General features: G+C 51.2%; 1 protein-coding gene across 1 annotated transcript in view; it reads left to right on the top strand.

Annotated features, from left to right (window-relative positions):
- PNPLA7 (patatin like domain 7, lysophospholipase) overlaps positions 1 to 18,992 on the top strand; it is a 54,788-nt gene that overhangs the window by 8,827 nt on the left and 26,969 nt on the right. Inside the window, 8 exon segments of the mRNA XM_082400650.1 lie at positions 935 to 1,015; positions 10,390 to 10,518; positions 11,011 to 11,091; positions 12,019 to 12,145; positions 12,852 to 12,900; positions 12,902 to 12,990; positions 15,603 to 16,073; positions 17,757 to 18,113. Of these exon segments, the coding sequence (XP_082256776.1) occupies positions 935 to 1,015; positions 10,390 to 10,518; positions 11,011 to 11,091; positions 12,019 to 12,145; positions 12,852 to 12,900; positions 12,902 to 12,990; positions 15,603 to 16,073; positions 17,757 to 18,113 (1,384 nt within the window).

Raw genomic sequence — 18,992 nt, 5'->3', positions numbered from 1 at the left:
ATCTATGATGATCAATAGCACCCTTGCCTTATTTTCAGGTTTCAGGCTGTAAATAATTTTAAGTCTAAGAAAATAATTAAGATATTAATTCACCTGGAAGCTAACTCTTTGTTTCCTGCCTCTGTTGACTTATATGCTTAAGTCACAATTGCCAGGGGGGACCTATAGACCAAGACTTCTGAGGGCTTGTCAGTTTATTTGCCTGCTGGTGGGTGACGCAGGCTCCCACCGCAGACACTTAGCGAACCCTGGACCGCATGAGGTCGCCCCCACCCCAGCCACGTGAAGTTCCCGCCTGCCGGGCCCTGGGTGGGCCCTGACCTAGGACAGCTCCTGCATGGTCTTCGGGCTCCTAGACCACAGTGTCGCTTTGTCTACGGGTGCCCTGGTGGGGCAATTAGAAAAGGCGTGGCTTTCGTCCAGTCTCCTCCGGCGGGGCCTCCACGTCATTCACGTGGCAGGCCTTCACCAAGAGAGCCGGAGCCTTCGGGCCAGACGGAAGGGCTCCTGGGCAGTGGCCGGTGCCAGGTTTGAACAAGTTCACAGGGGTTTTCCTGGGTCACACTGAGATGAAGCTCCTGTACTAAATCACCAGCGTCGCATCGTTTTCTTTTTCTTTTAATCCAGTGGAAAGATATGTCAAAATGCTCTTATTTATACTGGTTCGAATAACTGCATTTGGTTCTCACAGCCCTTTTAGTTAGGCCAGCAAATTCACATAGGCAAAGCCTCCTGGTGCTGACAGGACACGGGGCAGAAAGGCTGGGCTGGGCCCCTTCTTTCCTCCTAGTCGCCGTCATTTTCCTGTCCTCCTCATTCCCACACGTCGGCTGGGGTGCAGCCCCTGCCCCACATGACCAGTGGTGGTGGAGGTCGTTTGCCCAGCCGGCCTGGCCTCCACAGCGGGTGACTCTGTTCTGCTTCCCAAGCGCAGGATGGCACTGAGGTGGCGGTCAAAGAGGTTCTGGCTGGAGACAGCGTCCGCAGTCTCCTCAGCGTCCTGGACGTCACCACTGTGAGTGCCCCGCGCCCCCAGGCCTGCCCAGACTCGCCTGGACAGCAGGTCCCTCAGCACCGAGGCCAGCTCTCCAGTGACAAGGGGCTGGTCTAGGTCCGGGGGACCCCTAGTAGGTCAGGGGTGTGCCCGAGAGCAGCTCTGACCAGGTGTCTAAGGGGAGCTGGGTGTTGGCTTATGGGATTTGGCCGTTTCTTAAATGATCATTCTTTGGACTGAGTAACACATGCATGGGCTCCAAGCTTCAGGTGCCTAAAACATCGCAAGGTGAGAGTGATTTCTCCCGCCTTCAGGCCCTGAGTCCCCTTCCCAGGAGGGACCCTCTCTGGATCTTTTGTGCTAATGTGTGTCCTTCAGTCGTTCCCCAGCTCTTGCTGTTCATCATTGCAGGGAATGGTCTTGTGTGGACATTGTTTCCTGTGTTTGAAGGCCAGTCTGTAGGGCAAATCCCTAGGAGACTCACTGGATCCAAGGGACACGCCTCACACCCCACACAGAGGCTGAACCGCGGGACATGTGTGAGGGCACCTATTTCTTCAGCCTCATCCACTAGTGAGCCATTTCATATCTGATCTTTGCTAGTCCAATAGCTTAAAAACTAGCATCTCATGTTATGACTTTCAAACTTTTTATCATGGAATGTTTTAAACATGTTCAGAAGTAGACAGAATAGTAAAATCAATTTATTTCCATCACCAGTTGCAAAAGGCTCAGCTCAGTGTGCCTCATTTCCTCCTGATTAACTAGAATTTAGTATTTGTTTAATCTTCTTTTTCTTCTGAGCAAAATCTACTTACAATAAAACACATCTGAAGTGTGTGTAGCTGTTTTGATAAATGCATACACCTCTGTCACTCAGAAGGTGTATCTGATTTTAATCTTATCCTTGGAAGTTATACCTCTTGCTTTTATTTTTGTCTGTGTACTGAGGCAACTTGCACCTCAGTTTCTCCAGACACTGCATGGAGAGGTCTCCAGAACAATTCAGCAGCACCTTGGCAGCGACGTGTCTGCGCAGGGCCAGGAGGCTAGGAGCATGTGTGACGCTCACCGTGGAGGCACCCCTCATGGGTGTCCTCTGAGCGAGCCCTAAGTTCTTGTGCACGACAAGGGGGTGGCAGGCTCCAAACGGAGACTTTGGGCGTGTCCAGTGTGCTCATCTTGCCCCTGTCAGACGGCACACGTGTGCTTCGAGCTGTTTGGGGCCTGGGGCGGAGGCGTGCACAGGACTCTGTGGTCTTTGTCTGCCCCCAGGACCTGGGATGTCTTCATCAGACGCTTGGCCGGGCCTGAGAGGGACACCGCCTCCTACTAGCAAGGCTGGCCAGGGGCTATCTGGAGGGGATGGGGGAGGGTATCCAGGCTGGCACTCGCGGCTGGAGCAGGCTGGCTCTGTGGGGCTCTGGCTGGTGTGCGTCCGAGTCTGTAACTCGTGCTGTGGGCCTGAGAGGCTGGGAGGTCTAGACGGGCTGTCCATCTACACGCAGGTAAATTATTAGGGGCTCCTAAGTAAGAACGAGAGAAGGGCAGTGGAGGCCCTTCTCTTATTTCTTGGTCCGCTGCTGACCCTGATCTCGTTGTAACTTTTGGGCTGAGTGCCGTTCGTGGCAGCGTCGTGGGCTGTGTGCTGTGAGCAGGGTCGGGGCTACGCAGCCTGCTGCGGTCACCTTGCGCCGGCGTCAGTGTCAGCAGAGTGCCCCTCCCTGGGGCAGGAGTCCTGCTGCCTTGAGTGGCTGGAGGGAGAATGTGGGGGATGTTTGGGAGAAAATAATTCTATATTGGGTTAAATGATTATTTGGAAGGACATCATTTTTGCCTCACCAAACATTTGTGTTTGTGGTTTAAAATTTTTTTAATTTATTTTTATCAGAATAACCTGAACAAATTCTAAAAACATATTTGATGTTTTGTGAACTGCAGTTGTCTGTTCCATCGCCCCCTCCCCAGAAAGGCCACTTCCAGCTCTTTCAGTCTCCTCCGTAAAACCAGCTGCTCTTGTTTCGTAATTCTTCGTCTGAATTTTGTGTCGACTTCCCACTGTAGAAAATGCCCTGCTTGCCTCACCATCCTATTCCTCTCGTCCCACCTTTGTGGACATTGTCAGCAGCCGAGCTTGTGGAGCCTGGGGGTGAGGTTCCTTTGTTTTCCCTGGAGTTAACAGTTGCCTCATTTTTCGGTTGCTTAGTTTTCTGTGCGTTGTGTGCACCGCTGCCCTGGCCCAGCGCTCCATGAGCTGGGGAGAAACCCCCGGGTCCCCATCCTCCGTCTCCGTCCGACCTTCTGGGCCACACAGTCCAGCCCCCCTGGGGCCCTTTCTTTCTTCCTGGGCAGGGCTCTCACCTCCTCTCCTGGTCTGCTTGCTTGTTTGGGTGGAGCAAATACTCTATCTGCTTGCTGAGAAGGGTGCAAGGGAGATAGAGGGTTTTTTGTTTTTTTTTAAATTATGGCTGCGTTAGGTCTTCGTTGCTGCACGCGGCTTTCTCTAGTTGTGGCGAGTGGGGGCTACTCTTTGTTGCAGTGCACATGCTTCTCATTGCGGTGGCTTCTCTTGTTGTGGAGCATGGGCTCTAGGCGTGCGGGCTTCATTAGTTGCAGCATGCAGGCTCTGTAGTTGTGGCTCACAGGCTGTAGAGCACAGGCTCAGTAGTTGTGGTGCACGGGCTTAGTTGCTCCGTGGCATGTGGGGTCTTCCCGGACCAGGGCTCGAACCCGTGTCCCCTGCATTGGCAGGCAGATTCTCAACCACTGCGCCACCAGGGAAGCCCAAGGGAGATAGAGTTTTGAAACCTTATAGATCTAGAATTGTCTTTGTTTTGCACTCCCTTTATCTTTCTATTTTACTTCTTAGGAGGTTTCTTCAACTTTATTTTCCAAATCTTCCATTGAATTTTTAATTTCTGTCATTTTTTTTTAATTGAAGTCTAGTTGATTTACAATGTTGTGTTTGTTTCAGGTGTACAGCAAAGTGTACAGCAAAGAATATATATATATATTCTTTTTCAGATTCTTTTCCATTATGGTTTATTACAGGATATTGAATGTAGTTCCCTGTGCTATACAGTAGGTCCTTGTTGGTTATCTATTTTAAATATAGTAGTGTGTATTTGTTAATCCCAAACTCCTAATTTATCCCTCCCCCCCTTTCCCCTTTGGTACATTAGTTTGTTCTCTATGTCTGTGAGTCTATTTCTGTTTTGTAAATAAGTTCATTTGTATCCTCTTTTTAGATTCCACGTATAAGTGATATCATATAATATTTGTCTTTCTCTGTCTGACTTAGTTCATTTAGTATGATAATCTTTAGGTCCCTCCATGTTGCTGCAAATGGCAAAATTTCATTCTTTTTTATGGCTGAATAGTATCCCACTGTATATATATACCACATCCTCTTTATCCATTCCTCTGTTGATGGACACTCAGGTTGCTTCCGTGTCTTGGCTGTTGTGAATAGTGCTGCTGTGCACATTGGGGTGCATGTATCTTTTCCAATTAGAGTTTTCTGCAGATCTATGCCCAGGAGTGGAATTGATGGATCCTCTGGTGGGTCTAGTTTTAGTTTTTTAAGGAACCTCCATACTGTTCTCCATAGTGGCTGCACATTTACATTCCCACCAACGGTGTAGGAGGGTTCCCTTTTCTCCTGTCATCATGTTTTTTATTTCAAGGGCTTTTTTTCCTCTCTGAATATTTTTTTTGTGGATGAAGTAAGATGAGATTTTTTTTTTGCCCCCTGTATCACCTCGTCTCTGTTTATTTGCTTCTGTCCTTAAGATCTGGGCCTATCCTGTTCCCAACAGTCCCGTTCTGTGAGAGGGAAATCCACATCTGACATGGCTACACAACCAGTGCAGGTGAGCCGTGTAGACGTGTCGTGCTTGTTTATCTTGTAACTGGAAGTTTGTACCTTTTGAGCACCTTCCTCCAATTCCACCCCCTCATTGTTTTAATTTTTACAAATTTGTTATGAAATATTTCAGATGTACCAAAAAGCACAATGCAGGAAGCAGACACGTCGGCTGTCAGCCAGGTGAGACAGTGATGGCCCTGTAACTCAGGTTAGCTGTAAGCTGTCAGTACCATTCAGCTCCCCCCTACCCTTTCCTCAGAGGCAGCTGCTCTTCTGAGTTTTCTCTGGCGTTCTGCAAAGCGTGGTGTGATTGTTCACGATGGGCTCCTCAGTGGCGCCATGCTCCACACGGTTCTGCAGCCCCCTGGCTTCGCGGGGATTGTTGCCACACGTCCCCCCACGTGGGCGTGTTGTTCTAGTTCAGTTGTCTGCTCAGTACCCGTTGATCTACCCGTTGTTGACTGACATTCAGGTGGCTATGATTGTTTCCTATAGTGGCTGGTACTGCAGAGAACACCTGTAGGTCCCTGCAGGTGTGTACCAGGCCTGTGCACACCCCAGCAGCAGCCTCTCCTGTGCTTTTCAAGTTTCGTGGAGAGGTTGAGGGCATTGTTTTTCTAAGTAAACAAGTCCATTTGAGCTGTTTCTAGCATTAGATGTTAAATTGTCATTTTCTCTTTCCACCCTCTCCCCAAACACACAGACACATGTTCACAGACACAGGCACACAGACGCTTTTCTCCCTGATTCTGGAACAGATGAGAATTGCTGTCTGATGGGGTTTGTGGCGATGTCCCTCCCGTGCTTCTCCTGGGGTCTCCTGGCAGCTTGGCTTGCTGGCGAGTGGAGGACATGCTGCCGGTACGGGTCTTGTAGAGATGGCCTGGAAACGGGGTGAGGTCGTGCCCGAGATAGACCCTCACCCCGTGAGCCCGCTGAAGAGGGCGCCCGCTCCCCACAGAGCAGCCCAGTGGTGCATAAATACTGAGGGGCCGGGCTGGACTCGCCGGCCTCACAGGGAATCTGGAGCTGGCCCCCCGTTTCTGTGTTGGACGCCTGGCAGGTGGCCGCTCCGTGCTGCTCTGGGCTCCTGTTTCTTGTGTGTGGTTGTGGGTCTCTTGCGGGACAACCTCTCTCTGTCTCTTTTTCTTTTTTTTATTGTTTTGAACTCAGAAGTTAGGTTTTTGTGTGGTTTTTTTTTTTAATTGAAGTAGTTGATTTACAATGTTGTGTTAGTTTCAGGTGTGCAGCAAAGTGATTCAGTTATACTTATATGTATATATCTCTTTTCTTTTTCACATTCTTTTCCCGTATAGCTTATTACAAAATATTGAGTAGTGTTCCCTGTGCTATACAGTAGGATGTTGTTTTTATCTGTTTTATACATAGGAGTGTGTACATGTTAATCTCAAACTCCTACTTTATTGCTCCCCCCGTTTCCCCTTTGGTAACCATAAGTTTGTTGTCTGTGTCTGTTTGTTTTCTGTGAATCTATTTCTGTTTTGTAAATAAGTTCATTTGTATCATTTTTTAAACGATTCCACATATAAGTGATATCATATGATATTTGTCATTCTCTGTCTGACTTACTTCATTTAGTATGATAATTTCTAGGTCCATCCATGTTGCTGCAAATGGCATAATTTCATTCTTTTTTATGGCTGAGTAGTATACCATTGTATAAATGTACCACATCTTCTTTGTCCATTCATCGTTGATGGACACTTAGGTTGCTTCCATGTCTTGGCCGTTGTGAATAGTGCTGCTGTGCACGTTGGGGTGTATGTATCTTTTTGAATTGTGGTTTTCTCCATATATACGGGGCCAGCCTTCTCTTTATAAAGGATTTGAAGTAAGCAGAAAGGACTCCAAGGCAGAAGTAATGTCATTGAGTCCCAGAGCTCACTAAGGACACCTTGAGCCAGATGCCCAGTGTTCCCGACACGCAGGGCTCTTCAGAGGAAGGGGGATTTGCCAGGTTTATTTCAGAGGACAGTCAGGCCAGGAGCCTGGCCGTCCACTAGGTTTCACCTTGTTTGAGGTCTCGTTTTCAGGGCCTCACATACGAAGTTAAAGCAGGGTTCTCTCTAACAGCAGCAGCAGTGAGCCTCACCGCACAGGTGAGCCGCTGTCTACGGCAATTCATTAGGCTTCTTCATTCTGGCTTTAAAAGAAGAAGGAAATTGAGATTTTATTTTTAATAAAAGTGAAATAGAATTCCATTTCTGCTGTGGCAGGGTGATGCCACCACAACCTCTCTCTCCTGCTGATGACAACAAAAACTCCAGCAAAACGCAAGAAACAATTACCCAGGAATCTGAAAATAAAAGTGGGTAGACTGTGGGTGGGAATTGAAACAGGAAAAGCAGCCCAGGAATGGTGAGTTCCCTGGGTTTCCTCTGCTGTCTCACTGCTTTGCCTTGGGGCAAACCAGTCACGGACTTTCTCAGTGTGGGAGAGAGTGTGGGTGGATCCTGCAAGTGTCAGCGCAGACGGAGAGCAGCACAGCACAGACCATGAGAAAGAACGGGACTAAGATTCAGCCTCAGCCCAGGTCTCAGCCTAACCCCCGAGGGACACCTGTGCCAGCAGGAGCCAAGCATGCGAGGTATTGCCCCCAAATCAGAGACACTGGCACCCAGCCCCACGGAGGGTGGGTCGGGGGAAGTAAGACAGAACTTGTGGTCTGAACCCAGCCAGCTTGATGACCTGCTAAAAAAGTCAACATTCCCCAGAAAATTGGAGCCTAAACCTAGCCACATCAATAATAACATTGAATGTACCAATTAAATGGTGATCAGATTGGATGGAAATACCAACATCTAGCTATATGCTGACTTCATGAAACCCACTTTAAATATAAAGACTTAGGTAGATTAAAAACAAAAGAATGTGAAAAGCTATACCATGAAAACTCACAAGAAAACTGAAGGGCTACATTAATGTAGACAAAGTAGACTTGCGACCACAGAGTGTTTCCAGGGGTGAGGAACAGCACTAGTCAAGAGGATACAACAGTCCCAAATGTGTATCCTCCTAATGGCGGAATTTCAAAAGCGGAACAGAAACTTACAGAGGCGAAAGGAGAAACGGATCCATACTTACAGCTGGTGACTTCACTTCTCTCTCAGTAATCGACAGAACAAGTAGAAAGTCTGCAAAGATGTAGAAAAATCTAAACAACACCATCAACCACCTTGATTAATTAAGTGAACATTTATTGAACACTGGTCCCAACAACAGCAAAACACATTCTTTTCACATGAACATGGGACACTCGCAAGACATACTATATTCTGGGCCATAAAACAAATGGTAATAAATTTCAAGGACTTGAAATCATACAGTGGAGATCATTTTGTAATGTATGGAAATATCAGATCACTGTGTTGTGCACCAGGATCTCACATCCTGTTGTAGGTCAGTTATACTTCAAAACCAAACAAACAAATTCATAGAAAAAAAGATCAGATTTTTGATCAGAGGCAGGGCTGGGGAGGGGGCACGTCCTGCCAGGAAAGGCTGGATTCCTCCCAGCTCCAGGGCTCCCTGGGGGCTGCGAGGGATGGCCAGTTTGCACGATGGTTCTAAACCAGGAGCCAGACCTGCAGGTATCCAGCTGAATACACCGAAAAGACAGCGGGTTGTCCAGTGATATTGCTCTAACCAATGTGCTTGCTCTTTAGTTTTATGTCATTGGGTCTCTACTTCCCCAGAGGCATTTAACCACTTGCAGCAAGAGGGGTTTGCTACTGCAGACACCTCCTTGCTCAGCAAGTAGGTAATCGCAGTCTCGTGGTTATCCGAAACCACCTTGGCAGATGAGTTAAGCAACCATCACTGAGCTGAAACTGTTGGCTCTGGAATCAGCTAACGTTCCCTAAGTTCTCCTGGAAACCCAAGAAAGTTGCCAGAGTCCTGGCCCAGATTCCAAAAGGAATAAAACAAATTACTGGATTCCAGTTAGCTCTGTCTTCCAAAAGAACATCACTATTGTGCACTCCAGAAAACAACTGAGTACTCACCAAGGATGAAGCCTTGAACCAGAAAGGATGAAACCTTTCCCCTGAAAGGACAAAACCGTTCCAGATCCCAAATAAAGTCAGAGAACTCAAAATGCAAAAAGAGCAGAGTTTGGAATCCAAGACGAGACTCAGGGAAGTGACGAGCATGAGGGGCTCACAGTGTGGGTACCTCGCTCAATTCCCGGGCCCGTCATCTCTTGGGGTTTGCCTCCTTCAGATCCCACTTCTGACACCCTATAAATATATCAACTTTAATAAACGGTAGCCAGTTATTTTATCAGCAAAAGCGAGTTTATTCAGGAAGAGCAGAGGAATTGCAATTCAGAATATGGAAACCTTGGCAGACAAAAGCCAAATCCAGAGAACAAGGAGGGGGAGCTAGCTTTTATAGGGAGAAGGGGGAGTTGGGAGGGGCTGTGATAACCAAAGTTTCCATTGGAGGAGCTGGGGGTCCAATGGAGGCTTCCCATTGGCTGGACCCCTGCTGTCTCTGATTGGCTGGGCTGTCGGGGGCAGAGGGAAGTTTCCTTCCTCCTGCCTGATGGTAAGTAGAGGCACCTTCCTGTCCAAGATGTAGGCGGAGATCTCTTCCTTTTTGGGGTAATTGACATGCATGGCAGGCATGAGACCTCCCCCTACAGGCCGGTCCCCACTCCAACTTTAGCTGAGGTTTTGGTAAGTAATTCCACAATACTTAGCAAGAGAAACAAAAACTCTGTTCACGCAGAACCCTGTATGGAAATATTTACATTAGTTTTATCTATAATTGCCCATACTGGAAACACCCCAGATATCCTTCACCTGCTAGATGGATAAAGAAACTGTGATGCATCCATAAAATAGACTAGTTCTCATCAATAAACAGCACAAACTACTGGTACATGAACAGCATGATGACCCTGAAGTGCGTAATCTCAGTGGACGGGCCCAAGCCTTGTGTGATTCCATTTATGTGGTACTTTGATGAAGGAAAACCATCAGTTCAGAAAAGAGCTGGTGGTTGCCTGCAAATGGCAGTTGGGGGAGAGGAGGTGGCAGGACCCAAGAGTTGCGCACCAGAAAGGGCCAAGGTCACTGCCTGGGGGTGATTCTGCGACTGAAAAAGTCATCTTTTCTCTCGAGCACCAGCCAGTTCCCAGAAGAGAGAAACCACATGCTGCCCACCGGGTCCTTGGCCGTGTGGCGCTCCGTCGGTGGCGGGGCAGGGCTCAGCGGGGGTTGCTGGGCGGGTGACCCTGCCTCCACGGGGCCTTGCGGTAGGCCTAGGAGAGCGGGGTACTGAGTGCTGTAGGCCTAGGAGAGCGGGGTACTGAGTGCTGTAGGCCTAGGAGAGCGGGGTACTGAGTGCTGTAGGCCTAGGAGAGCGGGGTACTGAGTGCTGTAGGCCTAGGAGAGCGGGGTACTGAGTGCTGTGATGCTGGAGACCGGAGGGCGGGCTCGGGGAGCCAGGCTCCGAGGTCTTAGGACAGGCCAGAGCGGACCAACTGGGGCTGCCGTTACAGGGCCACACCGCGCCGTACAAAACCGTGTCTGCCCGCGCTGCTGTCCCGTCCACCGTACTCCGGCTTCCAGCTGTGGCTTTCCAAGGAGGTTTTGAGAAATATCCTGAAACCCTGGTGAGGGTGGTGCAGGTGGGTCGCTTCTCTGCGGTGCTGCGGCCATCTCGGTGGAGGGTGCGGGGCCAGCACCCTGAGTGTCTCACCATCGGTTTACTGAGTCACGTGGCCATGAGGACGTGTCCGCAGTAGTGGAATCAACTTCACTGGCAGGACTGAGTGCTGGTGATGCGGGGTTCGGGCGGGGGGGTGTAGGAAGAAGTAAGATGGTTTTTAAAAAATTTTGTAATACATATTTTGCTGTAAAAATTAGTATTGATAACCTCAAAGGGGTATTCAGATCTCCCACCATGCCCCCAAAGAGCTCTTTTTGTTATTATTAAACTTCTTGATTTGCAGTCATTTTACTCTTACAGAAAACTTGTGAAAACAATGCAGAGGTTCCTTATGCCCCTAGCACTAACACCTTGCGTGACGAGGGTGAGTTGTCTACACCAGGGGCTTCCCCGCCCGCGAGGCCGAGGCAGGCTCAGCACGTGGAGACACAGTTGGCCCGTCTCTCTCCAGATGATCATGGTGCGGCTGCAGAGGGTCACCTTCCTGGCTCTGCACAACTACCTGGGCCTGACCACGGAGCTCTTCAACCCTGTGAGTGTGCTCGGCGTCCTAACCGTGGGTCCTCAGGACCCGGGGCTTTGAGAGGTGACGACAGAACGAGTTTTCTACCTCACGGCCATGGCCAGCGGACGCGCCAGGGTGGGGTGCGCCTGGGGCCTAGTGCTGAGCGCCTGTCCCATCAGTCAGGTCTCGGGGGCCTTCCTGGAGACGCGTGCCTGTTGGCCAGCCTCCTGGTCGTGCCCCTGCGGTTCCCTTCCAGGAGGGTCTGGGGTTTGGCCCGAATTAGCTCCTCTGATGCCCTTGCTCCGTGAGCGCGCCTACCCCTCCCAGCTCCTCACCTGCCACGCGTCCAGCGGAGGCTGTCCCGCCAGGCCCTGCGGCCCTCCTGTGGGCACTCGGGGCGGTGTGCCCTGCCCTCGACCATCCCTCTTTCGAGGCCGGTGGGTTGAGCTGACGGCCATGAGGTGGGAGAAGCTGCTCCGCCCCGTTGACTCTGGTGGGAAGTAACCTTGATGTCGGAGCAGGGCCCAGAACTGCGTGGGCCGCAGGCTCAGCCCTCGGACGGGCTGGCGGCCCCTCAAGGCTGAGCAGACGTTCGTTGTCAGCGTTCACACTGCACTTGGATGTTCTCCCTGGTTCTCCCGATATTTTAGGTACTGTCATCTTCCCGTGCTGATATTTTAGGGCGTTTTCTACATTATGTTTCATCTTAATGAAGAGTATGGAGGTTTCTGACAATTTTGACCATTATTTAAACTGATAGAATTGCCAAGATAAAAGCAAGCTGGGCCTTTCTTGCCTTAAAACCCTTCCTTTCTACATCACCGGCATCCTACTTGATCACTGCCTCCTGCAGTCCCCGAAACGTGGCCTCTCCCCGAGGGTTTTGCAGTCATTCCCAGGGCGCTCGCTCACTAGGAGTGCTGCTGGGGCAGCCCCACTTCTCTCATGTCTCAGGAGAGCCAGGCCATCCCGCTTGTGTCTGTAGCCAGCGTGGCTGCTGGGAGGGCCAAGAGGCCGATGTGCTGCAGCCTCGAGGAGCGGCTGGAGAGGCCCCCGCGGCCCCAGGAGCCCTGCGACCCAGGTCCTGCTCCCCCGGGGCCAACCTCCCACCCTCGGGTCACCAGCTGCTCCCCCCGCCGCCCCCACCCAGGAGAAAACCAGTCGGGGGTGGGTTCCCAGCTTCGCCCTCCGACTGCACTGCTCTGAGCTCTCAGGAGGGGCCTAGACTTGGGGAAAGAAATCATTCATCGAGGCTTCTCTGCCAGAAGTCACCTCCAGGGTGACTGTCACACACAGGCACGCTACAGATGTGGACGTGTCACCTGTTTGGTCATGAAGTTCATCTCAGCTGCGTTGCTCAGGGGGCTTCCTGGAAGGTGGTTCTGGATCCACTCACCTGGGGAGCTGGGGAACCCTGCCGCTGGCTGCGCTCAGAGCTGGGCAGGAGTTTGCCTTCGGGGCGCTCGGCCGCAGACCTGGGAGTGTGGCAGAACAGGACCTGCGGATGGGGCTGGCATTCGCTTGCCACTTGCCTGGGCAGGTGGGCACAGGTGATGGGCCAGGCAGGTGCAGGTGACGAGGACGCGGCCTGAGGGGCAGGGGGCGGGGCCGGCAGAGGGCTGTCCCCAGGCCTCCAGACACGCCGTCGGGGTCTGTGCGCTGCTGTGGGAACGGAGGCCTTGCCTCACGCCAGCCCCTCCCAGCAGATCGTGGCGGCAGCCGTGCAGCAGCCTCTGGGCCTCTGCCGAGGAGGAGCCCCCTGCCCGCTGCCTTCTGTCCACGACGAGATCGTGGACAAGCTCAGCCAGCAGCCTCTGGGCCTCTGCCGAGGAGGAGCCCCCTGCCCGCTGCCTTCTGTCCACGACGAGATCGTGGACAAGCTCAGCCAGGCCCAGGCAGGTGACCAGGCTGCTTCAGCTCCGCCAGGTAAGCGACCCTCTGTCCCACTCCAGACGGCGGGCAAGCCCTGGGCCCAGAGGACCCTGCGCCTGTGCCCTGCCTCCCGGTGTGAAGCAGTGGCGGGCGTCTTGTTGCCTGAACGCCCTGCTGGCTGCTCTGCCCACCGCCCTGCAGCACCCGTGTCCGTGGAGCGTCCCTGGGCTGGACCCCGCGCCCCGCTCGTAACCGCTAGAGTGGCTGCCTCGGCGCCCTCCCTTCTCCCCTCTGCTGGGCTGTGCTAACAGGCTATGGCCTCTACTGTCCCCTCTGTCCCCCAGCCATCGCCCGGGCTTTCCTCCCCGGGAGGTGTCCGCACCCGCCCCTCTCTGCTGTCTCCTTTGTCTTCTCGTCGGCTCTCAGCTGCAGAGAGAGCTCCTCTCGGCCTTTGGTCAGCAGTCAGCCCTCTTCCCCTCTCCTTGCTGTGACCTCAGCTTGCCTGTGAGTGCTGCAGTGTGACTGCTGCTCGGCACGCCCCAGCGGGGGGGCGTTGTTGGCCCCCCAGAGGCTAGCTCACTCCTCGTCCCCTTCCTCCTTTTGCTCTCACGTTCCTTAGAAAGTCCGTCTTGTCTTCACCTGCGTTTCATGGGTTGCTGGCAGGTTTCATCATCTCCTGGTGTGTTCAAGAGCTGTTCGGGCTCCCTCTTTAAGAATTGCCTGTTTATATTCTTCGCGCATTTTCTGCAGGGTTTCCTGGATTTGTTTTGTTGATTTGCATTAATTCTCTATATGCTCCAGATAGAGATCCCTCATCAGTGTGAATGTTCAGATACCTTCTCCCGGCTTCCGTCTGTGGAAGAACGGTACCCATGGGGCCCATCCGGGAACAGAGACCCTTGTTGTTCGTTTCTGAAAACCAGTTGTTGCCCTGCGGTTTGTGTTCTGGGTCTTCACTTTTTCCCCTCCTTCTTCCCAGACGTAAACACATTCTTCTGGGTTCTTGTCTGGTAGCTTTTCAGTTTTACTTCCACATGGAAGTCTGTCTTTCATCATGGTTCCCTCTTGCCTTGTATTCGAGGTAAGAAATTCAGCTTTTTCTTACTCTATCTAGTGGTAATTTACCCAACACCATTCAGGAAACAGTCTTTCACTTCCCTGTTGCTTTTTCTGGTGCCATCTTCATTAGGTATCAAGTTTCTGCATCTACGTGGATTTGTTTTAGTAACAACTTTTTTGAGATATAATTAACATACCATAAAATTCACCCTTTTATTTTTATTTTTGGCCGTGCCATGCGGCTTGCAGGATCTTAGTTCCCCAATCGGGGACAAACCTGTGCCCCCTGCAGTGGAAGCACAGAGTCTTAACCAGTGGACCGCCAGGGAAGTCCCAAAGTTCACCCTTTTAAAGTATACAATTCAGTGGTTTTTAGTATATTCACAGAATTGTGCATCAGCCCCCCTGTCTAATTCCAGCACGTTTTCATCACGCAGTAAAGAAACCCCAGACCCATCAGCCGTCACTCCCCAACCCCTGGCTACTACCAACCTGCTTTTGTCTGTGGATCTGCCTGTTCTGGGTGTTTCATGACTTGGAGCTACTTTTTAGGAATCTTTGTGTTCTGTTGGTGTATTTACCTGTTTCTTCACTAATAGCAAGTTATTTTTTATTTTCATTAAATGCTTATGGTTGTATAATCTACTTATAGAATGTAAAAGCCCAAGGGGGACATTTGATGAATTTTCATAAACTAAGCTCATCTGTGAGACCAGCACCCAGACAAAGAAAGCCTGGATGGTGGCCCTGCAGTGCCCGTCAGCAGGGATACGGGTTGTAACCCTGTGCCCCTGGCACTGCCCTGCTCCCCTGACCTCTGACCCATTAGCCTGGGTTTGAGTCTGGCTTCTGCTCAGCCTGGTATTGTGGCCTCCAAATTGCCGGCTGGGCAACACTCACCATTCTCACTGCTGTACATTGTTTTCTTTTTTTAAAAAAATTAATTAATTAATTAATTAATATATTTATTTTTGGCTGCATTGGGTCTTCGTTGCTGTGCGCAGGCTTTCTCTAGTTGTGGCGAGAGCGGGGCTACTCTTCGTTCCGGTGCGCGGGCTTCTCATTGCGGTGACTTCTCTTGTTGCAGAGCACGGGCTCTAGGCGCACGGGCTTCAGTAGTTGTGGCATGCGGGCTCAGTAGCTGTGGCTTGCGGGCTCAGTACTTGTGGCTCATGGGCTCAGTAGTTGTGGCTCGCGGGCTCTAGAGCGCAGGCTCAGTAGTTGTGGCGCACGGGCTTCGTTGCTCTGCTGCGTGTGGGGTCTTCCTGGACCAGGGCTCGAACCCGTGTCCCCTGCACTGGCAGGCGGATTCTTAACCACTGAGCCACCAGGGAAGCCCAGTGTTCATTGTTTTCCTGTGAACAAACTGTGTTCGTGTGTCTCTTGGACGCACATGGATGGATATGTTCCTGTTGGAACTGCTGAGTTGACGGAGGGCATGTGCGTTTAGCCTGGGAGATGCTGCTGGTGGTTCTGCACGTGCCTGTCCCGATCTATACCGTCATCAGCCTCGTAGGATTGAGTTGTCCCCCCAGTCTGCAGTCCAGTGTGGAGCCACCTGCCGCTTGTGGTTGTTTGTATTTAAATTTTAACAGTTTGATTCTCAGCCCCACTCAGGTGCTCACTGACTTCATGTGTCAGACAGTCAGCTCACAGGCCGCACCACTTAGAGGCCATGCTACTCACAGGCCACACCACTCACGGGCCACACCACTTAGAGGCCATGCCACTCACAGGCCGCACCACTCACGGGCCGCACCACTTAGAGGCCATGCCACTCACAGGCCGCACCACTCATGGGCCGCACCACTTAGAGGCCATGCCACTCACAGGCCGCACCATTCACGGGCCGCACCACTTAGAGGCCATGCCACTCACAGGCCGCACCATTCACGGGCCGCACCACTTAGAGGCCATGCCACTCACAGGCCACACCACTCACAGGCCGCACCGCTTATGGACCATGAAGCTTAGAGGCCACACCATTCACAGGAAGTCTTGCTCCCCAGCCTGTACAATTGTCCATCATTTTCATTTGGCCCCTCTGTGCCCTGTGCCTTGCTGTGGCTGTTACCCATCTTCCTGACAACTCATGAACCTGAGACTCTTCCATCTCCACTGGGATAGGAATGCATTGTCTTTTGGCCATTTTTCTCTTAGGTTATCTTTCATTTTCTTATTGATTAATAGGAGTTCTTTAGATATTCTCTATATGAGTCCTTTGTTGGATGTATGTATTAAAAATATTTTCTGCTCACTTTTCACTCTCTTAATGGTGTCTTTTGATGAATAGAAATTTTTAAATCTAATAGAGTCTAATTGATCAAATTTTTTTTTTGTGGTTAATACATTTTGTGTCGTGTTTAGGAAATCTGCCTGTAAGATTTAACGTTTTACCTTTCATACTCGTCTAGAATTGAATCTTTTGTCTGAATTGAGTAGGGTCGAAATATATTTCTTCTGTGTGGCTAACCATTTGACCCACCATATTAAAAAATATGTTTATTTTTCAAATAAAATAAAATTTGAATTTTTTCAAATAAAATAAGTAACAGATAACTGAAAATAGTAGCAATCCACATATAACAAAATTTGAATATGAATTATCCAATTCCATGAATATATCCAGTTAACATTCATACAGGGACAGATTTACCTTTCCTCTGGTCTGTACAGATAATACACTCTTACAGGACATGGTTTTGGCAAAAGTCAGAGATACACTCAGTCGTCCCTCAGCATCCATGGGGGATTGGTTCCAGAACCTCTAGTGGGTACCAAAACCCACAGACACTCAAGTACCTCGTGTAAAAGGGTGTAGTACAGTCAGACGGCCCCTTGAATGGGTCCTCAGGTTCCATATCCACATGTTCAACCAAACGCAGGTCAAATTCAATAAACCAGCTAATTATACTCAACATTTTAAGTTTTATAGACTGTATGATTATAACAGCAGCATAATACAGAAATGTACAACTTTTAACGTATGCATGTATTTATCACAGGGAGTGTAGTTGGGTTTTATTTTTCAAATAGATATTGGTATCATAATACTTTGGCTTATTAGTAATAAATAATAAAATAATAATATGGTAATATAATAATATATATAGCATATTAATGTGTATATGCATAATATTATAATAAAGTACTATGAATACACAGTTTCTCAGGATGGACAAAAATAGTTATTGTTAACTGCTACGTTGTTTTAAACATTTCAAAATCTTATTAATATGATAAGAAAATAGCTATACAGATTTAAGTATTTTCCTCTGAGACATAACCTTTAAAAAATTAGTGGAGATTCGTCTTTGTAGTCCCTGTTAATAACCCATCTTCTACTTTTTCATGAGCACAAACTGCATTCTTTTGCCACGTGAAGGGCGGTAATGAGGCAGAGTCGCTCTCCAACGACAGGCAGACCCATAGTCTGGACTTCCTGCCTCCCAGGTTCCAGCTGGCCCTGTGGGAAGTGCCCCGCCTCACTCCTCTCTGCTTTTGCCTGGAACTGGGCCTTCCCATCCTTTGCACGTCTGTGTGGTTGTGACAGCAGCTTTCTGTGAGTGCCCGAGGCTGGTCTGTCTCCAGTGTCACCTGCCAGGTCTGTGTGCTCAGCCAGCCCTGCCCTGGTGTGTGCACAGGGCCCAGCGTGCCCGGGCGGCCAGCATGGTGTCCTGAGTCTCCCCTGCATTTTTAGGGGGCACAGCAGGTGCCACCTCAGACCTGAGGATGGCCTGTGACGGCGCCCGGTCCCGCAGCACGCAGGGGGCACCGTGGCCAGCGAGGTAGGCAGCACCCCGACCCCGGCCTTCGCTCGGCCGCCCCCGCCCCTCGCGCTAGCGTTCTCTGCTGGGCCGCGTGGGGTCGGGTCCCAGGCTGGCCGGACCGCCCGCGCCGCCCGCATGCTCCGGATCACGCTGCCTGTGCTCTTCTCAAGCCCAAGAAGAGCTTGGTGGGTGCAGAGACCCCGCCGGCTGTCCTCCTCCACTCGGACGGTAACGCGGCTGAGGCTGTTGCCGGCAAGAAGACAGACGCCATCCTCAGAGCCGCCAGGAAGGACCTGCTCACGCTGATGAAGCTGGACGTGCGTGGCCCCTCCTGCCTCCTCCCTGGCTGAGCTGAGGCGGGTGGCGGGAGGCGTCTGACTGCCCCGAGACCCTTGTCCTCGCAAGACCTGCTTCCTTCACGCAGCGGGTCCCAGGGTAGGGGTGGCCACGGCGCCCGCCGGGCAGGGCCCCGGGCAGGGCTCAGGACGGCATCCTAATGCTGGTGCTCTACAGACCCTCTCCCCACAGCGGTCTGGGGTCCTCGCCCTCCTCCAGGTGGCCACAGGGGACAGGGGAGTGTTCTGCAGATGTGGGACACCACTCAGGATGCTAATGAAAGGTTAAAAGTGCCCTGCTAGACATGCCTTCTAGACAGAAGAGCGTGAAGCCACCTTGTCCTGGACTAGACCGTTAGCAGCTCCGCGCCACAACCCCTTCCGCTCCCAGCGCACTGCCGCCCTGCACCTGACCGTGCGCTGTGTAGGAGGCGCGCGTCCTGTGCGGCTTCTGCGTTCACGCCCACGCGCTGCCTGGGCCGCAGGCTCCGCCCACGCCAGCCCACAGGTGGGCCTGCGTCCCTGCGGGCGCCCACACTGTAACCTCTCCAGATTGGTGGGTGAGGGCTCCTGTGCTCCCACATCCGTGCCAGCGGTCCGAATTTTGGGGCTTTTCCATGTTTGATGAGCATGGGGGTGTGGGCGTGCCTTTGGTTTTAATTTGATTTCCTCGGCTGTTAGTGGGGCTGAGTCTCTTTCACATCTTACTGGCTTGGCCTCGGTGGGGGAGGCGCTTCGAGCCTTCCGCCCGTTTCTGTCTTTCCCCTTTAGACTTGCAGGGTTTCTTTATACTTTCTGAATGAAAGTCCTGTGCTGTGTGGGGCTTGAACACAACCATCTGCTCTAGGATTTGCCTTCTTTGCCTCCGGAATGGCCTTTTTGCAGGACAGAA

Source organism: Balaenoptera borealis (assembly GCF_965194805.1).
Source record: "Balaenoptera borealis genome assembly, chromosome: 8".
NCBI lineage: Eukaryota > Metazoa > Chordata > Mammalia > Artiodactyla > Balaenopteridae > Balaenoptera > Balaenoptera borealis.
Note: the sequence above shows the minus strand (reverse complement) of the source record. Positions and strands in the feature narration are given on the sequence as shown.